This window comes from Tarenaya hassleriana, unplaced genomic scaffold (genome assembly GCF_000463585.1).
Source record: "Tarenaya hassleriana unplaced genomic scaffold, ASM46358v1 Cleome36, whole genome shotgun sequence".
Classification (NCBI taxonomy): Eukaryota; Viridiplantae; Streptophyta; class Magnoliopsida; order Brassicales; family Cleomaceae; genus Tarenaya; species Tarenaya hassleriana.
Window position 1 is genome coordinate 928,677 of NW_010966665.1, and position 17,286 is coordinate 945,962.

The following is a 17,286-nucleotide window of genomic DNA, read 5'->3' on the forward strand; positions in this document are numbered from 1 at the left end:
GTCGATGTGCATGAAATCCTCACTCAAGAAGTCTCCGATCAGTAGCAAATCGACGCTCTTGTCAGTCAGACTCTCTTGTAGATTTTTTGAAACCGATGAGAGTGAAGGCTTGTGTCATATGATTTAAGGAACAATATAACAATGGAGTCTGGTTTGGATAAACGATTTCCTCTCAATGCAAAAGAATACAAGTTATTCGAAGAAGTCGGCGATGGTGTCAGTGCAACTGTATATAGAGCTTTATGCATTCCTCTCAAGGAAACAGTTGCAATCAAGGTTCTCGATCTGGAAAAGTGCAACAGCGATCTGGTAGGTATAGAAGAATACATTTTATATGTACCTTAAAGAACAGCTTTTCTCTTTTTTTTTTCCCAAGATTCTCTCCCCGCCAGTGTCCTGGTGTCACCTCTCAAGGACTGCGTTTACAGCTCTTTCTGATTTTCTCTGTTTCCGTTCTACGCCTTAAAGCACTCGTGAATCCCATTTTTAGTTCAGTTACCTTTGAAAGTAGACAAACACAGGCGAATCTGTCAAAACAGAGTTATATGTTTCATGTTGTGTAAACCTTTCCCTCTATAAAATGTAACGAACTTAAGTTAGAGGTGATGCATCATCTGCTGCTGTTGACATGGTAAATCGAACATTTAATGTTGAATGGATGTTGATACGCATGCAGGATGGGATCAGGCGAGAGGTACAGATGATGAATCTGATCGATCATCCTAATTTGTTACGAGCACATTGCTCCTTTTCCACTGGGCACCACCTTTGGGTCGTGATGCCTTACATGGCTGGAGGATCCTGTCTCCATATAATGAAGTCTGATTATCCAGATGGATTCGAGGAATTTGTTATCGCTACTTTGCTCCGTGAAACTCTGAAAGCTCTTGTGTATCTTCATGCTCATGGGCATATCCATAGGGATGTCAAGGTTTATGTTTCATTACTCTGCTCCCCTTTTTACCGATCTTCTAGCTACTACCATCGGGTTAAATTTGAGTGCTCTCATGGGAACTAATATTTTTCTTCTTCTTTGTCTTCTGGTCCTTCTTCGTTTATTGCGGATCCTTTTTTGAAGGATGGTGCTGTGTCACCATTGTTATTGATATATGTGGCTTCTCTTACAGGCTGGAAACATTTTGATTGATTCTAATGGTACCGTTAAGTTAGCTGACTTTGGAGTCTCTGCTTGGATGTTTGATACTGGGGACAGACAACGTTCTAGAAATACATTTGTTGGAACTCCATGCTGGTACCTTTTCCTACTTTAATATTTCCGTGTTCTGGGATTCTGTGGATTTTATTTTGACATATTCCATTTCACGTTTGTTTCTTCACAAGGATGGCTCCTGAAGTGATGCAGCAATTGCATGGATACGACTTCAAGTGAGTTGATTTTCTCTTAACTCTGAACTTTGACTTTTATGCATTTTGTTCTCAATAATTTACTCTGGTTGCCTCCCTAAGACACTAGATTGTGTACAGAGCAGATATATGGTCATTTGGAATCACAGCACTTGAGCTGGCGCACGGCCACGCCCCATTTTCCAAATATCCGCCAATGAAAGTAAAAATCTTCTGTTATATTTCCATTTGTAAATATCTTCATTCTTCACTGTTCTCTAGTACACAGTTTGTATATTTTGCTCTCTGGATCTGCAGGTCCTGCTAATGACCTTACAAAATGCACCACCTGGACTTGACTACGAGAGAGACAAGAGATTCACAAAGGTATGTGTGGTCATATTTTCATTAGCAATATACACCTCTATATTTTCAATTCTTCTCAAAGAGATGTTTGCTTGTCCTTTCCAGTCGTTCAAGGAATTGGTGGGTGCATGCCTGGTGAAAGACCCGAAGAAGCGTCCACCTGCAGAAAAGCTTTTGAGGCACCATTTTTTCAAGCAAGCACGTCCACCTGATTATCTGGCTCGTGCAATCCTTAATGGACTTCCTCCATTAGGTGAACGTTATAGGAAGCTAAAGGTCTCTTGCCTGTCCTGTGGATTATGCTGTCTCTTCCCTGGAAGAGAATTTCTGGAAAAGCTTGATTGATGTGTGAATTCTTTCTTTCAGTCAAAGGAAGCTGATCTTCTAGTCCAAAACAAATCTGAATACGAGGAGCAACTATCACAGGCAAGGATCAGAGAAATTCCACCCTCCTATAGTGTAGCTCTCAGCAAAATGTTATTTAGCTGCTAATCTTTGAGCCTGGAGAATGCAAGAAAGCTCGTGCTGGGACTCTAGTTTGTTTTTGTTTTTAAATCCTCCTACATTTATAATTGGGTTCCTTTTTTTGTGCAGCAAGAATACATAAGGGGAATAAGTGCTTGGAATTTTAATCTTGAGGACTTAAAGAATCAGGCTGCCCTTGTAAGTTAACAGTTTCTTGATGAGTTTCCTGTATAGTGAATCGCGTAATGAGGATTGATTTTGTCGCCTTGCAGATTCCAGATGATGATGATGATGTTTCACATACTGAAGAGCCAGATGTCAACAGAAAATCAAGCGAAAGACATGATGAACCTGGCCTTTCCCCTGAAAGGACTAGCAGTTCTGCGACAGCACCTAGCCAGGAGGTAATTTTGGGACAATGTCTCGAGTCTAATGTCTCCTTTTATTTGTGTAATTTATATGTCTTCATGAAAATAAAGAAAGCATGACTCAGATTCCTCTTGAAAGTTTTGAACTAACATGCCTCTTTTTCTTTTTTTCTTCCAGGACGAATTGAATGATCTTCAGGATTTGGAGAGTTCTCTTGCTTCATTTCCAATCAAACCTCTTCAAGCTCTCAAGTACAACTCATTCTCTAACTCTTGCTACTCTTTATTATTGGTGGCTCCTTCATATCTGGGATTTAAGCTGTAAACATGTGAATGTTTCATGTATTTTGAACAGGTTCTATTAATGTTCCATCTGTTTAGGATTGTAAAATTATGTTTTCTGTCAATTGCAAAATCAGCATGTAATTTTATTTTGTCTGTTCCATGATGCAGAGGCTGCTTTGACATTGGCGAGGATGATGATAATGCTACTACTCTTGATTGGAAAGATGCAAGTAAAGTGAAATCCGGACCACAACTGTTACGAAAGCCGTCCATTGGATCTCAGGCCCATACTGCAAGAGACGAGGAGACAGCAACACAAAACATTTCTTTACCACGTCAGGTCATTCTTGAACAGAAAAAGTATTTAAGTGGTTCACTCATATCGGAGAGTACTTCTGCTCCAAAACGAAACACCAATGATGCTGAGAGGTCAGTCTTCTCAGATAGTTTCGAGGGTTCTAACTAATGTAAGAATAATCTAGACTTGGAAGCTTTTGGACATCATTGTGGCTTGTGCTTGATTGAGAAGTGAAGAACAATTTATATTAAACTCAAAAGACACTGGACTCGCTTCTATAAGCATTCTCAATCGCCCAAATATGTGCGACAGTGTTTTAACACTTGGAAGCTTGAATGAGATCATATGAACTAATCCACTTCACTCTGCTTCTGTAGGGATTTTCAACAGTCTAAACATCCAGCAGAGCGAAGCTACAGTGGACCATTGTATCCTCGAATGAGGAGAGAGACCAGCCTTCCATCTGGTCGGTAGCTTTAATTTTGGTGGTGACTTATGAGTCTTCAGTTCTCATTGTCTAACATCCGTTTTTATGCAGTGGATGATACATCAGAAGGTGCAGTTGTTCAGCGCAAGGGACGGTTTAAGGTGACATCAGCAGATCTCAGTCCCAAGGTCCGAACAAGTATCATAGTGTATATAAACTGTGTCCATTCCTGGATTGCATAAAACTTATACATTTTCATTCTCTGCGAATAAGCTTTTTCCAAGTTAAGTAGTTAAGGCGCTCAACTACACTTCCACCGGAACTTTTAGCTATAGTTGTGAACTTCTCTGGTAGTAATCAAGAAGCCAGCTTAGGGAAATTGAATTTGTAAAACAATTATATATATTTTAACGAAATTTGTAAAACCAAAACACTAATTGAAAACGTAAATAAAAAAGCATAACTGCAGAAGCAACTTTTAAATTTGTAATGATTCTTTTCTGGGTGCACTGGGGCCATGCAACGAATTTACAATCCCCTCAGTATATCATCTCATTGGGGGTGTTTGAGTCAAGATTTGAATAGCTCTTCTACTTTTCCTGCTCTACTGGCATTTCAAAGGCCATGGTTCTCCTAAGCTTTTGAAACTTCAGCAATGTTTGCCTTATAAGATGGTAGGTAATGAGACGGGAATGCATGAAAGAGATGATGGCTTTATTTATGTTATTCTTGGGTCGGTTTCATCCAGGGGCCTACAAACTGTACATTCGGCCCATTCAGTGGCGTCGGTTCAACCAGCCCCAACTCCCTCAATGTTACAGCGGCCTCTGTCCTCCCATCACTTCAGTACATTTTGCAGCAGAATGCTATTCAACGGGTAAACTTTGTAATTCATATTCTTCACTTTCTTCAAATATAGCGTCTTCCAATTGTTATTACCTTCATTGTAGAAAACTGAAAATTACTCCCCTTTTCGCAGGAAGAAATTATGAGGCTGATCAAATACGTAGAGCAAACATCTGGTATTAAACCCTCGATCTTCAACTGCTCTGTTCATTCCTTTTGCTGAAGAATCCAACAGAAGTATTCTGACTTGTCGTTTTGTCACGTTTCACAGGAAAGCAATCTGAACCAACCGAGACAAGCATTGACGAACTCTTGCAGGTAAAAGGAAATAATATGATTGTGTAATTTAGAACCATACATTTGGTTTTTAGTCTAAGAAAACCCATGTTTTATCTTCATGTAGACACCTCCTGCTACAGCGAGAGAGAGAGAACTTCAATCCCAGCTCATGCAACTACAACAAAGGTATGCATGTACCCAGCTTTGTGAATGTTAGTAACTTTAACCAACAAAAGTTATATACAAGTGTTTGGCTTAGAACTGATGATACTGGCAACATGAACATATCAGAGAAGACACGAGAAGTGGTAAGAGAGAGATTGAATGGTAACTACAAGTGAACCAACCACCGTGACCCTAACATGATACTAACATAATACATGGAGCTTTTTTTTTTTTTTTTTTTGACGTTGGGTTGGATGTTCAGCATTTGGAGCTTAGCAGAAGAAGTAAAGAAACAGAAGCAGATAAACGGACAGGTTTGTGTTATTACAGAGGAAGACTAAACCATTGTGGTTAGACATATGACTAAGCGAAAGTGTCTGCTCGAATTTATGCAGTTGGAGAGTCAGTTGAAAACGGATTGGCAGCACAGACACGAGGGAAGATAACGAGACAAGTCTGAGAATTCCCCGCCGTGAAAGAAGAAAATGCGGTGAAAAATCTCATACTTAATATTTTATGTAACATTCGTGCTGTAATTTATTTGACTCTGCTTATGCTCACTTTATCTATACACCTCTTCAGTTTTATTTCTTAGAGGGGGGGTGGTGTGTATGTGTGATCATAGTTCCTTGCTAAACAGCGTTTTTTTTTTAAACTGTTTCTTCTTTTTTTAGTTTTGTCGGATCCTACCCATTTGGATCGCGGACAATTGGTTTATATACCCATATTGAAATTTTTTATATTAAACGAAGAATAAATTACTAAAATTTGTGTGTATAGAGACATAATTCATGTGGCTAACTAAAAACTAAGAGATCAGCTAAATGGGAGTTCCGGCGGCAGACTCCACCGAGAGAGAGAGATGCATGAGTGATCCGAGATTACCCATGGGCGCTTGTCCGAATAAAAAAAAAGAAAGAAAAAGAAATGGTAAATTTAAATAAAGGAAACAAACAAACCGTGAATAAATAAACGATGGGTCATTGACCAGTCAAAATATCCGATTGATATGGGACTAGAAAGAAAAAAAAAATGTATGGGGTTATTCATTACCCGATTGATAGAACATCCACTCAAAAAGTTATTTCGAGAGGTAAATTTTTCGTTCATTTCTTCCATTCGAATTTTTCCCTTTTACCCCTCTCCCTTCAACTTCTCTGGTGATCGATCTCTATCTCCATCTTTCCCCGATATATCATTGGTTTGATTTTTTTTTTTTATATTTCGTTGAATTCTCTTGTTGAGATTTGTCTTGTCTCTCTCTGTTGGTGACCTATGAATCTGTTGGATATGTAGTCGAATTGTTTTTGCTGGTGATTAGTTTGGTCGCAGACTGCAATTTTTGTTCTTTGAATTCCTCGCGCATCAAATTTTTTGCCTCCGGCTCGAAAATGATTTCCCTGGATTTGTAGTGGGTAAAATTTGGTGTTGTTTGATCTCGGACGAGCAAGATCCATTAGGCTTCAATTTGGAGCGAATGGATCCCCTTGATTACCTGTCGGATTGAGCTGTATATGGCTCTGATTATCGATGTAGCTTCAATCTGTAGCAGTAGATAGATAAGTCGGACTTCTTTGTTGAGTTTGTCTCGATTTCGACGGATCGATCTGATTCGATCAGTCAAAATGGTTCAGGTTTTCAGATTTGGTGTATGTTGTCGGAATGATTTCTCTGGTTTTTGTATATAGCTTTACTTCTACCAACATGTTTCTTCTTGTTTTAATGCTGTTTTTTGGTTCTCTGTTGGGTTGGGTCTACATATTGCTTGGTGCAGGGCTACTAAGACAGAGGAAAATGGGGCTCAGCTTCACGAAGTTGTTCAGCCGGCTTTTTGCCAAAAAAGAAATGCGGATTCTGATGGTAGGTCTTGATGCTGCCGGTAAAACCACAATCCTATACAAGCTGAAGCTCGGTGAGATCGTCACCACCATCCCGACCATTGGTGAGTTTCAGGATTCCTTGACACATGGTATCTAGACCAGAATGTATGTCTTTAGGAACCAACTGGCTGTAGCATCTAGTTTAACTGCTAGGTTCAAAGTATCCTATATCATGTTACTCAGCTCTAGCTCTTTTGTTGTTTATTGATTTGCTTATTTGTCTGAATTATGAGAAATTGTAGCTCTTGGATCTCTCCATGGACTTATATAATCTACTCTTGCTAATTCTTGTTTTATGAGTGAAAGTTATGCAGCTCAGAATCTAATATCACGAGAGGTGGTTCTTGTTGTCAGGGTTCAATGTGGAGACTGTAGAGTACAAGAACATCAGTTTCACTGTTTGGGATGTCGGTGGTCAGGACAAGGTACACATTCATGTTATACTCTGCTTCTAGTTGTTAAGTTGGTCAGAGTTCTAATAGCCTCTGATCTTTGGTATTCCGGTATTCATGATCTATATTTGTGCATCTTGTTGTCCTTACGCGTTAAGAATATTGTTTCCTGAAAAAAAAAAAACAGATCCGCCCGTTGTGGAGGCACTATTTCCAGAACACACAAGGACTGATATTTGTGGTTGACAGCAACGACAGGGACCGAGTTGGGGAAGCAAGGGATGAGCTGCATCGTATGCTGAATGAGGTTCTATATCGGTCCTTTTTTCCCCTTCTCCGACTCTTATCTTTGTTTATAAATGCATTGTTTTTAGATATAATCTGGATATATAAATGCAGGATGAACTGAGGGATGCTGTCCTTCTTGTGTTTGCAAACAAACAAGATCTTCCAAATGCGATGAATGCTGCAGAAATAACAGACAAGCTGGGCCTTCACTCTCTCCGCCAACGCCACTGGTAATTGAAAGCAAAAGTTACTTTCTAACTGCGCTGCTTTATTTCTGTCGTGAGAAGGGTAGAACTTAAAAAGACGATGTATAACAGGTACATCCAGAGTACGTGTGCAACATCTGGGGAAGGTCTTTATGAAGGCCTTGATTGGCTCTCCAACAACATTTCTAGCAAGGTTGGTTGGTTCCTCTTTGTTGGTGATGTTTTTTTTTTTGGGTAAATGGTAACCCAAGAAGATGGGGTCGAACTCAGGTGGACATTTTGCGTTTCTGCCTTACCCTTTTTACCGCCTCACGTTTGGGCTATAGTTGGTGAATTTGCTCGCTTACAGATTTCTTTTTACTTGCAGCATTTCGAGTTTACTAATTCTTTTTCCTGACAAATCTCAGGCATGAAGCTGCTGAGATTGAAAGAAACCATAGCAGTGGTGGCGAAGCAGATAGGATATATGCTGCCCTTTGAAGGTTCATTATGTTAAAATATAGCCATATATATCGGCTGTTTGTAGATGTCTAAGTTTCGAGTTTTGCCTGGTTTTAGTGGCCGAGTCGCCACTCTGTGTGGTTGCTTGCTTGCTCCCCCTTCCCTGTTACATTGTTAAGTCGCTTTGAGATCATTTTACCGCTTCTGTCAGTTATGTTCTGTTCCTTGTCGGTCAGATTGTTAATCTCTATGAGATAAACAATAAGAAAACACCCATTTCACGCTGCTCCTATTGATTATTGTTTTCTACGCTTCACAAACTAAGAAAGCATTACCTGTTTTCCGTCTATCGTCGTCGTGGATATTCAGACGTTTAATGATTTATTTATTTATTTTTAGATGAGGGAGGGCTCAGTGGCCCACGAGACGCTCAAGCCGGAAAAATTATTAATTAATTATTTATTTTATTGTAAAATAATATCTTGGAGGATACCACCTCAACCGAAAACCCCATATCGAATTCGCGACGAATGATGGGACGAGGCTATTTAATTCGCTTACAGGAAAAATTAAAAAAGTGTTCTCGCTCTACGGCAGCCGAAGACTTCGTTCAATGGCCATGGCCTATGGTTGTCTCCACTCTACATCGCTCTCTCGCATTCTCCTTCCCGTTTTCTCTCGACATAGTAACCTCTCCACCGCTTCTAACCGCCTCGCCGTGCTCACCTCCGCCGTGAACCGCACTGGACCTTCACCGTCTCCGGTCCGTGCTCTGGCGAAGCGCGGAATCTCCCCCAAAGACGATGAAGTAGCCTCTGGTAACTGCAGTTCTGTACTTGCGAACTTGTTTAGGTTTAGGATTAGGCGTTGCTGAGTTTCTTCGAATTTCTCCGGATTTCGGCTTGTACCGCCCCAAAAAAGAATTCGAATATACGTAGATGCATATATTTTCTACTTACGTGTGCGTATTCACGTTTGCTTATATTTGTGTGACGTTGTGGTTACGGAGTTCTTTAAATTGGATGATTGTTTGCTCAGTTGCTATGTGATTAATGCTTGTTTCCTCGGGTTCTTTTCTTTTAGCTTCTGATATTGAATTCAAGGCGCCTTTGAAGATTGTTGAGTATCCGGATCCTATACTACGAGCTAAGAACAAGAGGATTGATGTTTTCGACGAGACACTGAAGAATTTGGTAGATGAGATGTTTGATGTTATGTATAAGTAAGTCGTACAAGTAATATACTCTCCTATTTGATTGTTGTGGTTCATTTTGGTGGAAATGGGAGATAATTCGTGCGGTGCTATTTTCTGTTGCCTTAGCTTGCTGTGTTGGTGGCCAATCCATTTTGCTTCATATCTATTTAGCCATTTATATGTTCATCATCTTCATTATTTTGGAAATTGATCTAAAGTTCTAAGTTAGTAGTGAGCGGTGGTAATTAATTATAGGAAAATCGATTGTTGGCGGATGAGCAGCAGATTGTTGATAGCTGAATTGTTACCAAACTGTAGTCAGGCCGTTCATTGCTGGCTACTTGGCTAGTGGTGGTTGTGCTTCTGATATCGTCTTCTAATTTGAAAGCTTATTATTCATTACTTAATTGGCTTGGATGGATAGAGAGCTCTCACAATGATACTGTGGTTACGTTCCTGTTTTGGACAGAACTGATGGAATTGGTCTCTCAGCACCCCAAGTAGGAATCAACGTGCAACTCATGGTGTTTAATCCATCTGGAGGGCGTGGCGAAGGAGATGAAATTGTTCTTGTTAATCCAAAAATCAATAAATATTCCAACAAATTGGTACCATTCAATGAAGGTTGCCTGTCCTTTCCAGGGATCTACGCTGATGTTGTGGTACTTCTGCTGTGCCCTCCATTTCTATGTCTGTGTTACTTATTCACCTAGCCAGATTTGACTAAGTTAGTCCTTCCAGGTTGTTGATTGCACATAAATTGCTTGTTGACATGTGCAATAGTTTAATGTTGATTGGCAAATCTTCCTCAGAAAAAAGTTTCATACCGTAACATTTTCATTAACTGCTTCATGTCTGCATGTTATACTTTCTGAGGATTATTCATATCACATCTAATGATTAATTGGATGATGTTCGAATCTTGGTGGCCTTTTTTGTGCAATCTTTCTTATGCCAATGTGGTTAACTTTTCAATCTATTCCCTCCATATTTGTGTTTCAAAGGTCTTGAGCATATTAGATCGTTTTTGTGTAACTTCTATACTTGCAGCGACCAGACTCTGTCAAGATTGATGCAAGGGACATAACTGGTGCAAGGTTTTCAATCAGTCTTTCCCGTCTACCTGCACGAATCTTTCAACATGAATTTGACCATCTGCAGGTTTTTATTCCCCATATTCTTATATCTTTGTTTGATCAAACAGCAAGACAGAACATATTATTTATTTATGGAACAGTATGTTGACTGCTGTTGTGAGGGCGAGTTTTTGTACATTTGGTTAGATGAGATTAGTATAAAAGCTTGATCATTTGACGTTGGCATCAGAAAGTTTCATCGTGGAATCATTTATCTGTTTAGTGGTTATTCATTTTCGTCTAGGTGTTATGGTGTTTCTTTTTAGTATGATTCTCAAGCTTCAATTTGTGTTAGATTAGCTGACCATTGACAATATTTACAGGGCATTCTCTTCTTTGATAGAATGTCAGATCAAGTTCTTGACGGTATTCGCGAAGAGCTGGAGGTGAGTAAATCTGTAGCAGCAATAGCAAAAGTCTATAATGATCTGGTGTTCAGTTACTTGTTTAGACTACTTTAAATCGCTTATGGAGTTCAGCCTTCAGGCGTTAGCAGCGAGTAGTGCTTTTGGCGAACATTTCCATCTAAGAACTAGTCATCCTCGAAAGTTTATCTGATCTATACTCTCTATTAGTATTAGGTGTTGAATGGGAGGTGGTTTTCGCAGTTTTTGGATTTTAAAAACTGAAAAAACCAACAATCAAGTTTTTAAAATTTTGGTTTTCCTAAAAAACCGAAAATCTACTTTATGAAAAAAATCAACTAAAAACCAAAAGCTACAATTTTTTAGATTTACAAACTTATAAAATCCAAAAGCCAAAAACCAAAAACTAAAAACTAAAAACCAAAAACTAAAGCCAAAAACCCAAAATAAAAGCCACTACCATTCAAAGCCTTGGTATTAGACACTTAACTACCATGGTATATATTTGGGGACCAATTTCTCATGTATAGGCCCTGGAGAAGAAGTATGAGGAGAAGACTGGGTTGCCGAGTCCTGAAAAGATACAAACACGGAAAAGAAAGAAAGCTGGAGTAGGTTTTGGAAAACGTTGAGCTGGCGGTCCAACTTGCTCAAACTCCCTTTAATTCTTCATGTATGATGTGGTTGGATAATTTTTCCAAGTTGAGAATTGAATTTGCAGTAATTGTTGTTCGTTCTCTCGAGTCTATTTCTTGAATCTGTCCTTCCTCTTTCCTCTACAGGATTCTGAATATGTTATAGGACCAGGCCATGAGAAAGAACTATGGTTTGTTTTCTGAAGACTGAGACATTAAACAACTTCGTGGGCTACACAGGAAGCTCTACGGTTTTGAATATGAGTTGAAATCTTCCATCTATATATTTATTTCATTGTCTGTTCTGTGATAACATCTTCTTCTGGTTTCTAAGCTTTAGCCTATATTTGAGTTTATAACGGTCTTGCAGACTAAGTGCAATCATTTTGTATGTTATCCTTTTTATCTCAAGTAAAACGCATCAATTTTTTTTTTTTAAATCTCAAGTAAAACGCATCAGTTCCTTAATACAACTTCTTTTGTGTACTCTTTGCTCTGAGTTTTAGACTAGTTTCTTTCTTATTGGTAGTTAAATGATACTGTCCACCGGCAAACGTCTATCTTCAGACGATGACAATGAGGACTAAAGCAAGAGCAGCAATATGCTTTTCTTGAGAAAATTTTATAGAATGTAATACATTCTACTTCCATATGTGATTCAAATTATGCACCACATTGTTCTTTAGACTTGAATTGTGAAAGCTTTCTTGTATTCTGTCAGCATTCTTGTTATGATTTATGATCAATCAAGTAGATGTCTGATGATTCAACAGAAGATATTGTGATAATGCCTATAATATTTTGCATTGCATTGACATGCAACTGGTATACACTATTGTGCAGATGCTTTCTAACAAGTAGCATAGGATAAAGTAGGAATTTCACATTCTATTCCTGTGGGAATAATTTATAGCAAGGGAAACAGTACTCCCTTACTAGTATCAAATGTGCCCTATCTTAATATTTTTTCATAGAATCTGTTGATTTGATATCAGCAAGCATCGTGGAAGGACTGACTTTTGGCTCCTGACGATTTTTCTGCTTGCAAACATGCAATTGGTGGAACAGTTGTAGTTTTCAGCTCACCATATGCTTCCCAGCAGAAAGGATTGCTTGAATCTGCCTTCTCTGAGGCTGGCTTAAGCTCTATGGTAGATAGAGAGATTCCTGAGCATGGCAGACTTTCACTGCAAGCAAACCGTACAGGTTCCCTTGTGTAGGTACCTTTTATGTTTATGTAGTTTATGCCTGATACAGCCACTGCTGAAGTTTTATTCTGGCATCCACGACCATCACAATAATATTGATCGATCACAATTGGGCTGGCAACGTCATTGACTTGAACATTTGAGAACATGACTTGTTGTACAGACCCTGATCCCCCCTGCCATGATCATAAAGTAATGCCAACTTTGTTATGTATGATTTCTGTCTGGTGTTATATGCCTATAATTCTGCAAAGGTGTTTTTGGTTGTAGCATAGGAGATTTGATAGGAGAAGTTGATTTGAGGGTCGTACCTGCCAGGTTTTTATTCTAACGCCATTCAAAGTATTATGCATCGTGACATCACGGACAGTGATGTTTGAAACACATGCCTTTGAGTTGTCCTTCCCTAGTCCTCCAATGCTTATTCCATGGCCTGGTCCACAATCTACATTGTGTACGTATACATTGGAGCATCCAGTTTGAATTGATAAACAATCATCTCCTGTAGAATGCAAGTAATGCGTCAGGGTGATTAACAAGCACCTACGCATCTAGAAGTGCTTCTCTTCCTTGCAAGTTTCTCCATAGCTTGAGCATTTTGTGTGATTCTGGATTAATTTGTGATTACCGTGAGTAAACAGGTGAATACGAAGTTCTATCGAACGATTCATTATTGCTGAGGATAATCTTGTTTGTATGTAACAAGTTCAATTGTCTTGTCTTCGTTTAATCAATCTCTAATGCTAATTCACTTCTATTGCTATTTGGACTTGCAAGTAAACAGAAGGAGATATGTAGTTGAAGTTTTTAGCTACCACAAGCTAGAGTGCTGCTGTAAATGACAACATCGTGGGAGTTTTGCAGGTGAATTCCGTCAGTATTGGGGCTGTCCCCGGGGGATGAAGCTGTGAAACCGGACACTTGTACACCAGAGCAGTCATCAAACTTGAGATGCGTCTGAGGGCTATTCTGTATGGTTATCCCAGTGATGGTCACGCCATTACTCCCATAGAATCTCAAAGCCTACATGCCAAAGTACGTGAATTTTAAATTCTGGACCTTAACACTAATTGCCTCTGATGACATTCTTTTCTTTTCTTAGAGGAGTGGCTTACAGTTGGTCTGGTCCGTGGCATCTTTTGACTCAGTTGATCCTGCATCTTTATCACATGAGATGGAGAAAAGTTTAGGTCATTTCCTGGAGAAAGAACATTGGGCGGGATTTTCGCTTTTGCTTATACAAAAAAAATGAATTTCTTCTTTTACCGTGTCATTAGAATAACCGATTCTTGATTCTGACTCATCTGTTGGATCATAATTGGGTGAATCATTCCACCAAACTGATCCTTGTCCATCGATTGTTCCTTTTCCTCTGACTGCAATTCCTTTAAGTGTCTTGAATTCAATCCATTGTAGCAGATCTGATCCCCAGGCACTAGCACTTGTAGGAGCTATGATCTTTCCATCTAACTGCAGTTAATCCAAATACGTTAGTCCTGACTGAGCAATTATACATGCTCAATCCATATACTGGGCTTCTCAAGGATCACCTGAAATGCTATGTTTTCTGCGCAGTCTGTCCCCAAGAAGGAAATGGGTCCAACGAGGAAAGTAGACCCAGTTGGAGCTACCAGGGTCGATGCTGCCACCTTACAAGCTGCTTCCCAAGCTGCTTCAAAAGCCTGCAATTTTAATGGTACATTTGTATCTTGAGGTTTAATATCTCTGAACTTAGTGATTCCGTTATAGCATTTCTTTCTGGGTGAACTGAATAGCATTTCATCAAAATATACAGGCATACCTTTGTGTCATCGGTAATACCGTCACCTTTAGCACCATAGTCTAACACATTGAATGTTTTAGAATTTTCTCCTTGTGTGGTAACCAGAGAACGGTTTCCTCTCCAGGATCTACCGTGCCTAGCAGCTTCACAGATCCCGACACTCAAAGATAACAGGGAGAATGAGATGAGCACATTCCACGCAAGGCATTTTAAGGTAAGTTTACCCATATTGTTAAAGATGATATGAAGGCTTGGATATCAGGACTTTGTACGAGGAGACTTTATTTAGATGGGTGATAAAGGAGAGGAAAGCAAAGGGTCGTATTTATAAGTAGAGAAGAGGACTGTTACGTGCATGAGGCATACAGTTAAACAGTTAGGTGAAGACAAAATCTGGGACCTTCTTTTTCAAGCATTTTCTTTTAATTGGTTATCTTTATTCAATAGGCGTAATTGTCTCTACTGTTATTTTATTTAATGAAAAATCATGTGGGGGGATTACTTGCTTCATCGGCTAAGTTCTGCTGACCATTACATTGTCTGAAGTGAATCAGGGGAACTGGAAAGTATGGTTTTTTATAGATCAGCATTGTTTGGAAACCTCGTTCAAATGATTTGGTTGGTATTGATATTGAACAGGCTCGTTTGTTAATTAGATTAGTCTATAAACAAACTTTGTATGCCTGTGTTAATAAGAGGAAGCTCATTAATTGCATACTGTTACTGACTCTTGTTGTGCAGTTTGAGTGGCTGGGGAACAAGCGAGCACGTCTTTACGTGCAGTCAACTCATGCAATGAACCGGAATTTATCGGTTCTGTTTGCCATCACCCGGTTTACACCTGTTTGCTTTGCTGTTTGTCATAACCAAACTCCGATGTAACACTTAACCAATATTGGTAAGCTCTCTGGTACGTCTGTTATGCCACATTCCGGTTAACAAAACCAAAACCCATAACCCTAAGCTTAAAGCTTAACAGAAACACACACCACTCCTTTTGCTTTTATTCTAGAATATATCAGAGTAGGTGATTTTCTTATTTGGTATAATATGAATCCTATTCTTGCTGCTTCTTATTTATTATTTGAGTTGAAACCATACATTGTAGTGTTCATCTGAAGCTGGAAGAGAGAAGGAATGCGAAGATTTTGAAGCGTGCAAGTTGCCATGCAATTACCGGTACGCCACCTCATCATAATATCATTCTCCCATGACTTTTGTTTTGTATGCCCTAATTAAAAGATAATCTAATTTATTTTCTGTTTTCCAAGTCCTTAAATTTTGTTATGTCACCCCCGGGGCCCAGCCCTTAAATTAAGCACCGTAACATACGGTGATATATGGTATGGTATTCATTGGATCTTGCATATGTTAGATTAAATAAACGAAAATTATGATACATAATATATATATATATATATATGCAAATGGACGAACTCGGATCAAGCAAGGGTATATATAGTAAGTAGGTTGTAGAATAGCACGTTCCAAAGTGTTTGCGTCGCATGAGTTGACGTTGAAACGGCTAATATAAAAAAACGGCGTTTGAAAATTCGCATGAACAGTAATAATACTAATAATAAAAAAGAAAGATTTTGTTTGGTTGTGCTAGAATGAAATTATTTAATGCAACTAACTGATGAGTTGTCTACTTTCTATTATAAAAAATATTATTTATTTATTTGGAAAAAGAAGTTACAAAAGGATTTGTGATTGAGCTTCTTCCCCTGTGTTAAAAAAGCAAAAGAGTCTGAGAGCAAATCTCGTGACTTGGTTTTGATTGGTTACAATTGGGGGGGAATTGGCTTGCAATTGGTGATCCTTTTGAGGTCTTCTTTCCAGATTTTGTGCCTCTGATGAAGCTCTTCTTATATACATATCCATTACCCGTGATTCCATGTTAGCGTCCCTTGTTTGCTAATTTCCTTTCCGTCCAAATTTTTGTAGTACACGTGTCCTCTACGTACTTGTGTACTTTATGCATAAATGATGTATGTCACGTGTACGTTTATGAAAATTGGTCACAGGTTCGAATTTTGTATCGAAGATTTACTTCTTTTTTTGTAATCGGGAGGTTCACAAGCCTTCCGGTAACGAATATTTACTTGACTCTAAAAGTATATATATATATTATATATACGTTTATATTTGGGTCTGTGATTCAAAAAGTAACGAACGTAACCTTACGAATCAAATTGTACAAACGTTTGGTAAAAACATAAATGCAAGTTCGCGATGTTTAGCTGAAAAATTCGAACAAAGTTGCCTGGTGCTTTCTCGTGGGTTGTCTCCATCTTTAATGATCTCTTTACCTATTGGATTTTTTCTCCCTTGAGGGTATATTTGGAAGAACATGTTACATGAATATTCGAAAATTATGTCGTTTGATGCAGATATGGTAGTTGCTGGTATATTTAAGCAGCCATGTCGGACACATTGATTTTTTTTTTTTTGGAATTGACCACGAAATATCCTAAACGACGTTCAATTATGAACCACCACCTTTAAACTTTATACATTCAAACTAATCTCTATTTTTTTTTTTGGTTGTTTTTGTAGGAAAAATTATATCCAATATTACCTCATTATTTTTCGCCGAAAATGCTTCTTCCATTAAACTCAAGTTTATGGGAAAATTCTCGAGTCTTCAGTGGTGTATCAACTAGATTTCCAAATTAAAAATATATAGTTTTTTAATGCACTAGTTTGATTCTCCTGTTACACCCGTGAAATTTTCGATAATATTTTTTGATCTTAACATGCACGAACTTGTACGCAATTTGTGTATAATTCCAAATTATCTTATAGTTTTTACCAAATATCGTGTACGATACTTATTCTTCTTCCTCTCGTCCGTTGACCAGAAAAAAAAATACTTATATTTGGTTCTCTCACGATTTCTGATTGAGATCCG

General features: G+C 38.6%; 4 protein-coding genes and 1 long non-coding RNA gene across 12 annotated transcripts in view; 4 read left to right on the plus strand and 1 right to left on the minus strand.

The window, feature by feature from the left end:
- LOC104822392 (serine/threonine-protein kinase BLUS1-like) overlaps positions 1-5,516 on the plus strand; it is a 7,110-nt gene extending 1,594 nt beyond the window's left edge. For both annotated transcript variants that reach the window (XM_010553602.1, XM_010553601.1), the window contains exons 3-22: positions 49-309; positions 677-931; positions 1,128-1,252; positions 1,342-1,386; positions 1,486-1,567; positions 1,663-1,731; positions 1,816-1,986; positions 2,077-2,136; positions 2,305-2,373; positions 2,448-2,579; positions 2,722-2,795; positions 2,997-3,257; positions 3,504-3,592; positions 3,665-3,741; positions 4,302-4,430; positions 4,533-4,575; positions 4,671-4,717; positions 4,803-4,864; positions 5,106-5,157; positions 5,239-5,516. In XM_010553602.1, the coding sequence (XP_010551904.1) occupies positions 142-309; positions 677-931; positions 1,128-1,252; positions 1,342-1,386; positions 1,486-1,567; positions 1,663-1,731; positions 1,816-1,986; positions 2,077-2,136; positions 2,305-2,373; positions 2,448-2,579; positions 2,722-2,795; positions 2,997-3,257; positions 3,504-3,592; positions 3,665-3,741; positions 4,302-4,430; positions 4,533-4,575; positions 4,671-4,717; positions 4,803-4,864; positions 5,106-5,157; positions 5,239-5,289 (2,061 nt within the window). In that variant the 5' untranslated portion in view covers positions 49-141 and the 3' untranslated portion in view covers positions 5,290-5,516. The remainder of the gene's footprint in view (positions 1-48; positions 310-676; positions 932-1,127; positions 1,253-1,341; positions 1,387-1,485; positions 1,568-1,662; positions 1,732-1,815; positions 1,987-2,076; positions 2,137-2,304; positions 2,374-2,447; positions 2,580-2,721; positions 2,796-2,996; positions 3,258-3,503; positions 3,593-3,664; positions 3,742-4,301; positions 4,431-4,532; positions 4,576-4,670; positions 4,718-4,802; positions 4,865-5,105; positions 5,158-5,238) is intronic.
- Positions 5,517-5,839: 323 nt separating this feature from the next.
- On the plus strand, positions 5,840-8,342 carry LOC104822393 (ADP-ribosylation factor 1). 4 transcript variants are annotated; one of them, XM_010553603.2, is made up of 7 exons: positions 5,840-5,936; positions 6,618-6,785; positions 7,078-7,148; positions 7,303-7,422; positions 7,515-7,633; positions 7,721-7,802; positions 8,017-8,342. In XM_010553603.2, exons 1-7 carry the CDS (start codon positions 5,876-5,878, stop codon positions 8,020-8,022), a joined length of 627 nt encoding a protein of 208 aa, XP_010551905.1. In that variant the 5' UTR covers positions 5,840-5,875; the 3' UTR covers positions 8,023-8,342. The 4 variants fall into 4 exon arrangements, with proteins under 4 accessions (XP_010551905.1, XP_010551907.1, XP_010551906.1 ...); XM_010553605.1 differs by having other exon boundaries at positions 5,931-6,003; XM_010553604.1 differs by lacking the exon at positions 5,840-5,936 and adding an exon at positions 5,956-6,044.
- A 252-nt stretch (positions 8,343-8,594) lies between these two features.
- LOC104822396 (peptide deformylase 1B, chloroplastic/mitochondrial) lies at positions 8,595-11,814 on the plus strand. The gene is made up of 7 exons (XM_010553610.2): positions 8,595-8,868; positions 9,134-9,272; positions 9,715-9,907; positions 10,296-10,406; positions 10,705-10,767; positions 11,277-11,419; positions 11,529-11,814. The coding sequence occupies exons 1-6, from the start codon at positions 8,664-8,666 to the stop codon at positions 11,376-11,378; spliced, it is 813 nt and encodes a 270-aa protein (XP_010551912.1). The 5' UTR covers positions 8,595-8,663; the 3' UTR covers positions 11,379-11,419; positions 11,529-11,814.
- Positions 11,815-11,967: 153 nt separating this feature from the next.
- Positions 11,968-14,752, minus strand: LOC104822395 (polygalacturonase At1g48100). 2 transcript variants are annotated; one of them, XM_010553608.2, is made up of 7 exons: positions 14,391-14,752; positions 14,140-14,271; positions 13,856-14,059; positions 13,705-13,743; positions 13,405-13,612; positions 12,901-13,091; positions 11,968-12,765 (listed from the first exon to the last, which is right to left on the minus strand). In XM_010553608.2, exons 1-7 carry the CDS (start codon positions 14,598-14,600, stop codon positions 12,373-12,375), a joined length of 1,377 nt encoding a protein of 458 aa, XP_010551910.1. In that variant the 5' UTR covers positions 14,601-14,752; the 3' UTR covers positions 11,968-12,372. The 2 variants fall into 2 exon arrangements, with proteins under 2 accessions (XP_010551910.1, XP_010551909.1); XM_010553607.2 differs by having other exon boundaries at positions 13,705-13,749.
- Positions 12,510-17,027, plus strand: LOC104822394. Of its 3 annotated transcripts, XR_773180.1 has the most exons (7): positions 12,510-12,597; positions 13,454-13,624; positions 14,165-14,285; positions 14,497-14,586; positions 15,114-15,270; positions 15,481-15,551; positions 16,932-17,027. It is a non-coding gene; the product is annotated as an uncharacterized LOC104822394 (long non-coding RNA). The 3 variants fall into 3 exon arrangements; XR_773179.1 differs by lacking the exon at positions 16,932-17,027 and having other exon boundaries at positions 15,481-15,739; XR_002024532.1 differs by lacking the exon at positions 16,932-17,027 and having other exon boundaries at positions 12,521-12,601; positions 15,481-15,739.
- The last annotated feature ends 259 nt before the right edge of the window (positions 17,028-17,286 follow it).

What these genes read in the sequence shown, in the direction of transcription:
- LOC104822393 (XM_019203504.1), top strand. Translation starts at nt 6,506, where the DNA reads ATGATTTCTCTGGTTTTTGTATATAGCTTTACTTCTACCAACATGTTT. An exon ending in CACCACCATCCCGACCATTG is followed by an intron (nt 6,786 to 7,077) that starts GTGAGTTTCAGG and finishes TCTTGTTGTCAG; the next exon opens with GGTTCAATGTGGAGACTGTA. An exon ending in ATGTCGGTGGTCAGGACAAG is followed by an intron (nt 7,149 to 7,302) that starts GTACACATTCAT and finishes AAAAAAAAACAG; the next exon opens with ATCCGCCCGTTGTGGAGGCA.
- LOC104822396 (XM_010553610.2), top strand. Translation starts at nt 8,664, where the DNA reads ATGGCCATGGCCTATGGTTGTCTCCACTCTACATCGCTCTCTCGCATT. An exon ending in GGATCTACGCTGATGTTGTG is followed by an intron (nt 9,908 to 10,295) that starts GTACTTCTGCTG and finishes CTATACTTGCAG; the next exon opens with CGACCAGACTCTGTCAAGAT. An exon ending in GTATTCGCGAAGAGCTGGAG is followed by an intron (nt 10,768 to 11,276) that starts GTGAGTAAATCT and finishes TCTCATGTATAG; the next exon opens with GCCCTGGAGAAGAAGTATGA.
- LOC104822395 (XM_010553607.2), bottom strand. Translation starts at nt 14,600, where the DNA reads ATGGGTAAACTTACCTTAAAATGCCTTGCGTGGAATGTGCTCATCTCA. An exon ending in GTATTACCGATGACACAAAG is followed by an intron (nt 14,272 to 14,390) that starts GTATGCCTGTAT and finishes TTAAAATTGCAG; the next exon opens with GCTTTTGAAGCAGCTTGGGA. An exon ending in CAGCAGCACTCTAGCTTGTG is followed by an intron (nt 13,092 to 13,404) that starts GTAGCTAAAAAC and finishes TGCATTCTACAG; the next exon opens with GAGATGATTGTTTATCAATT.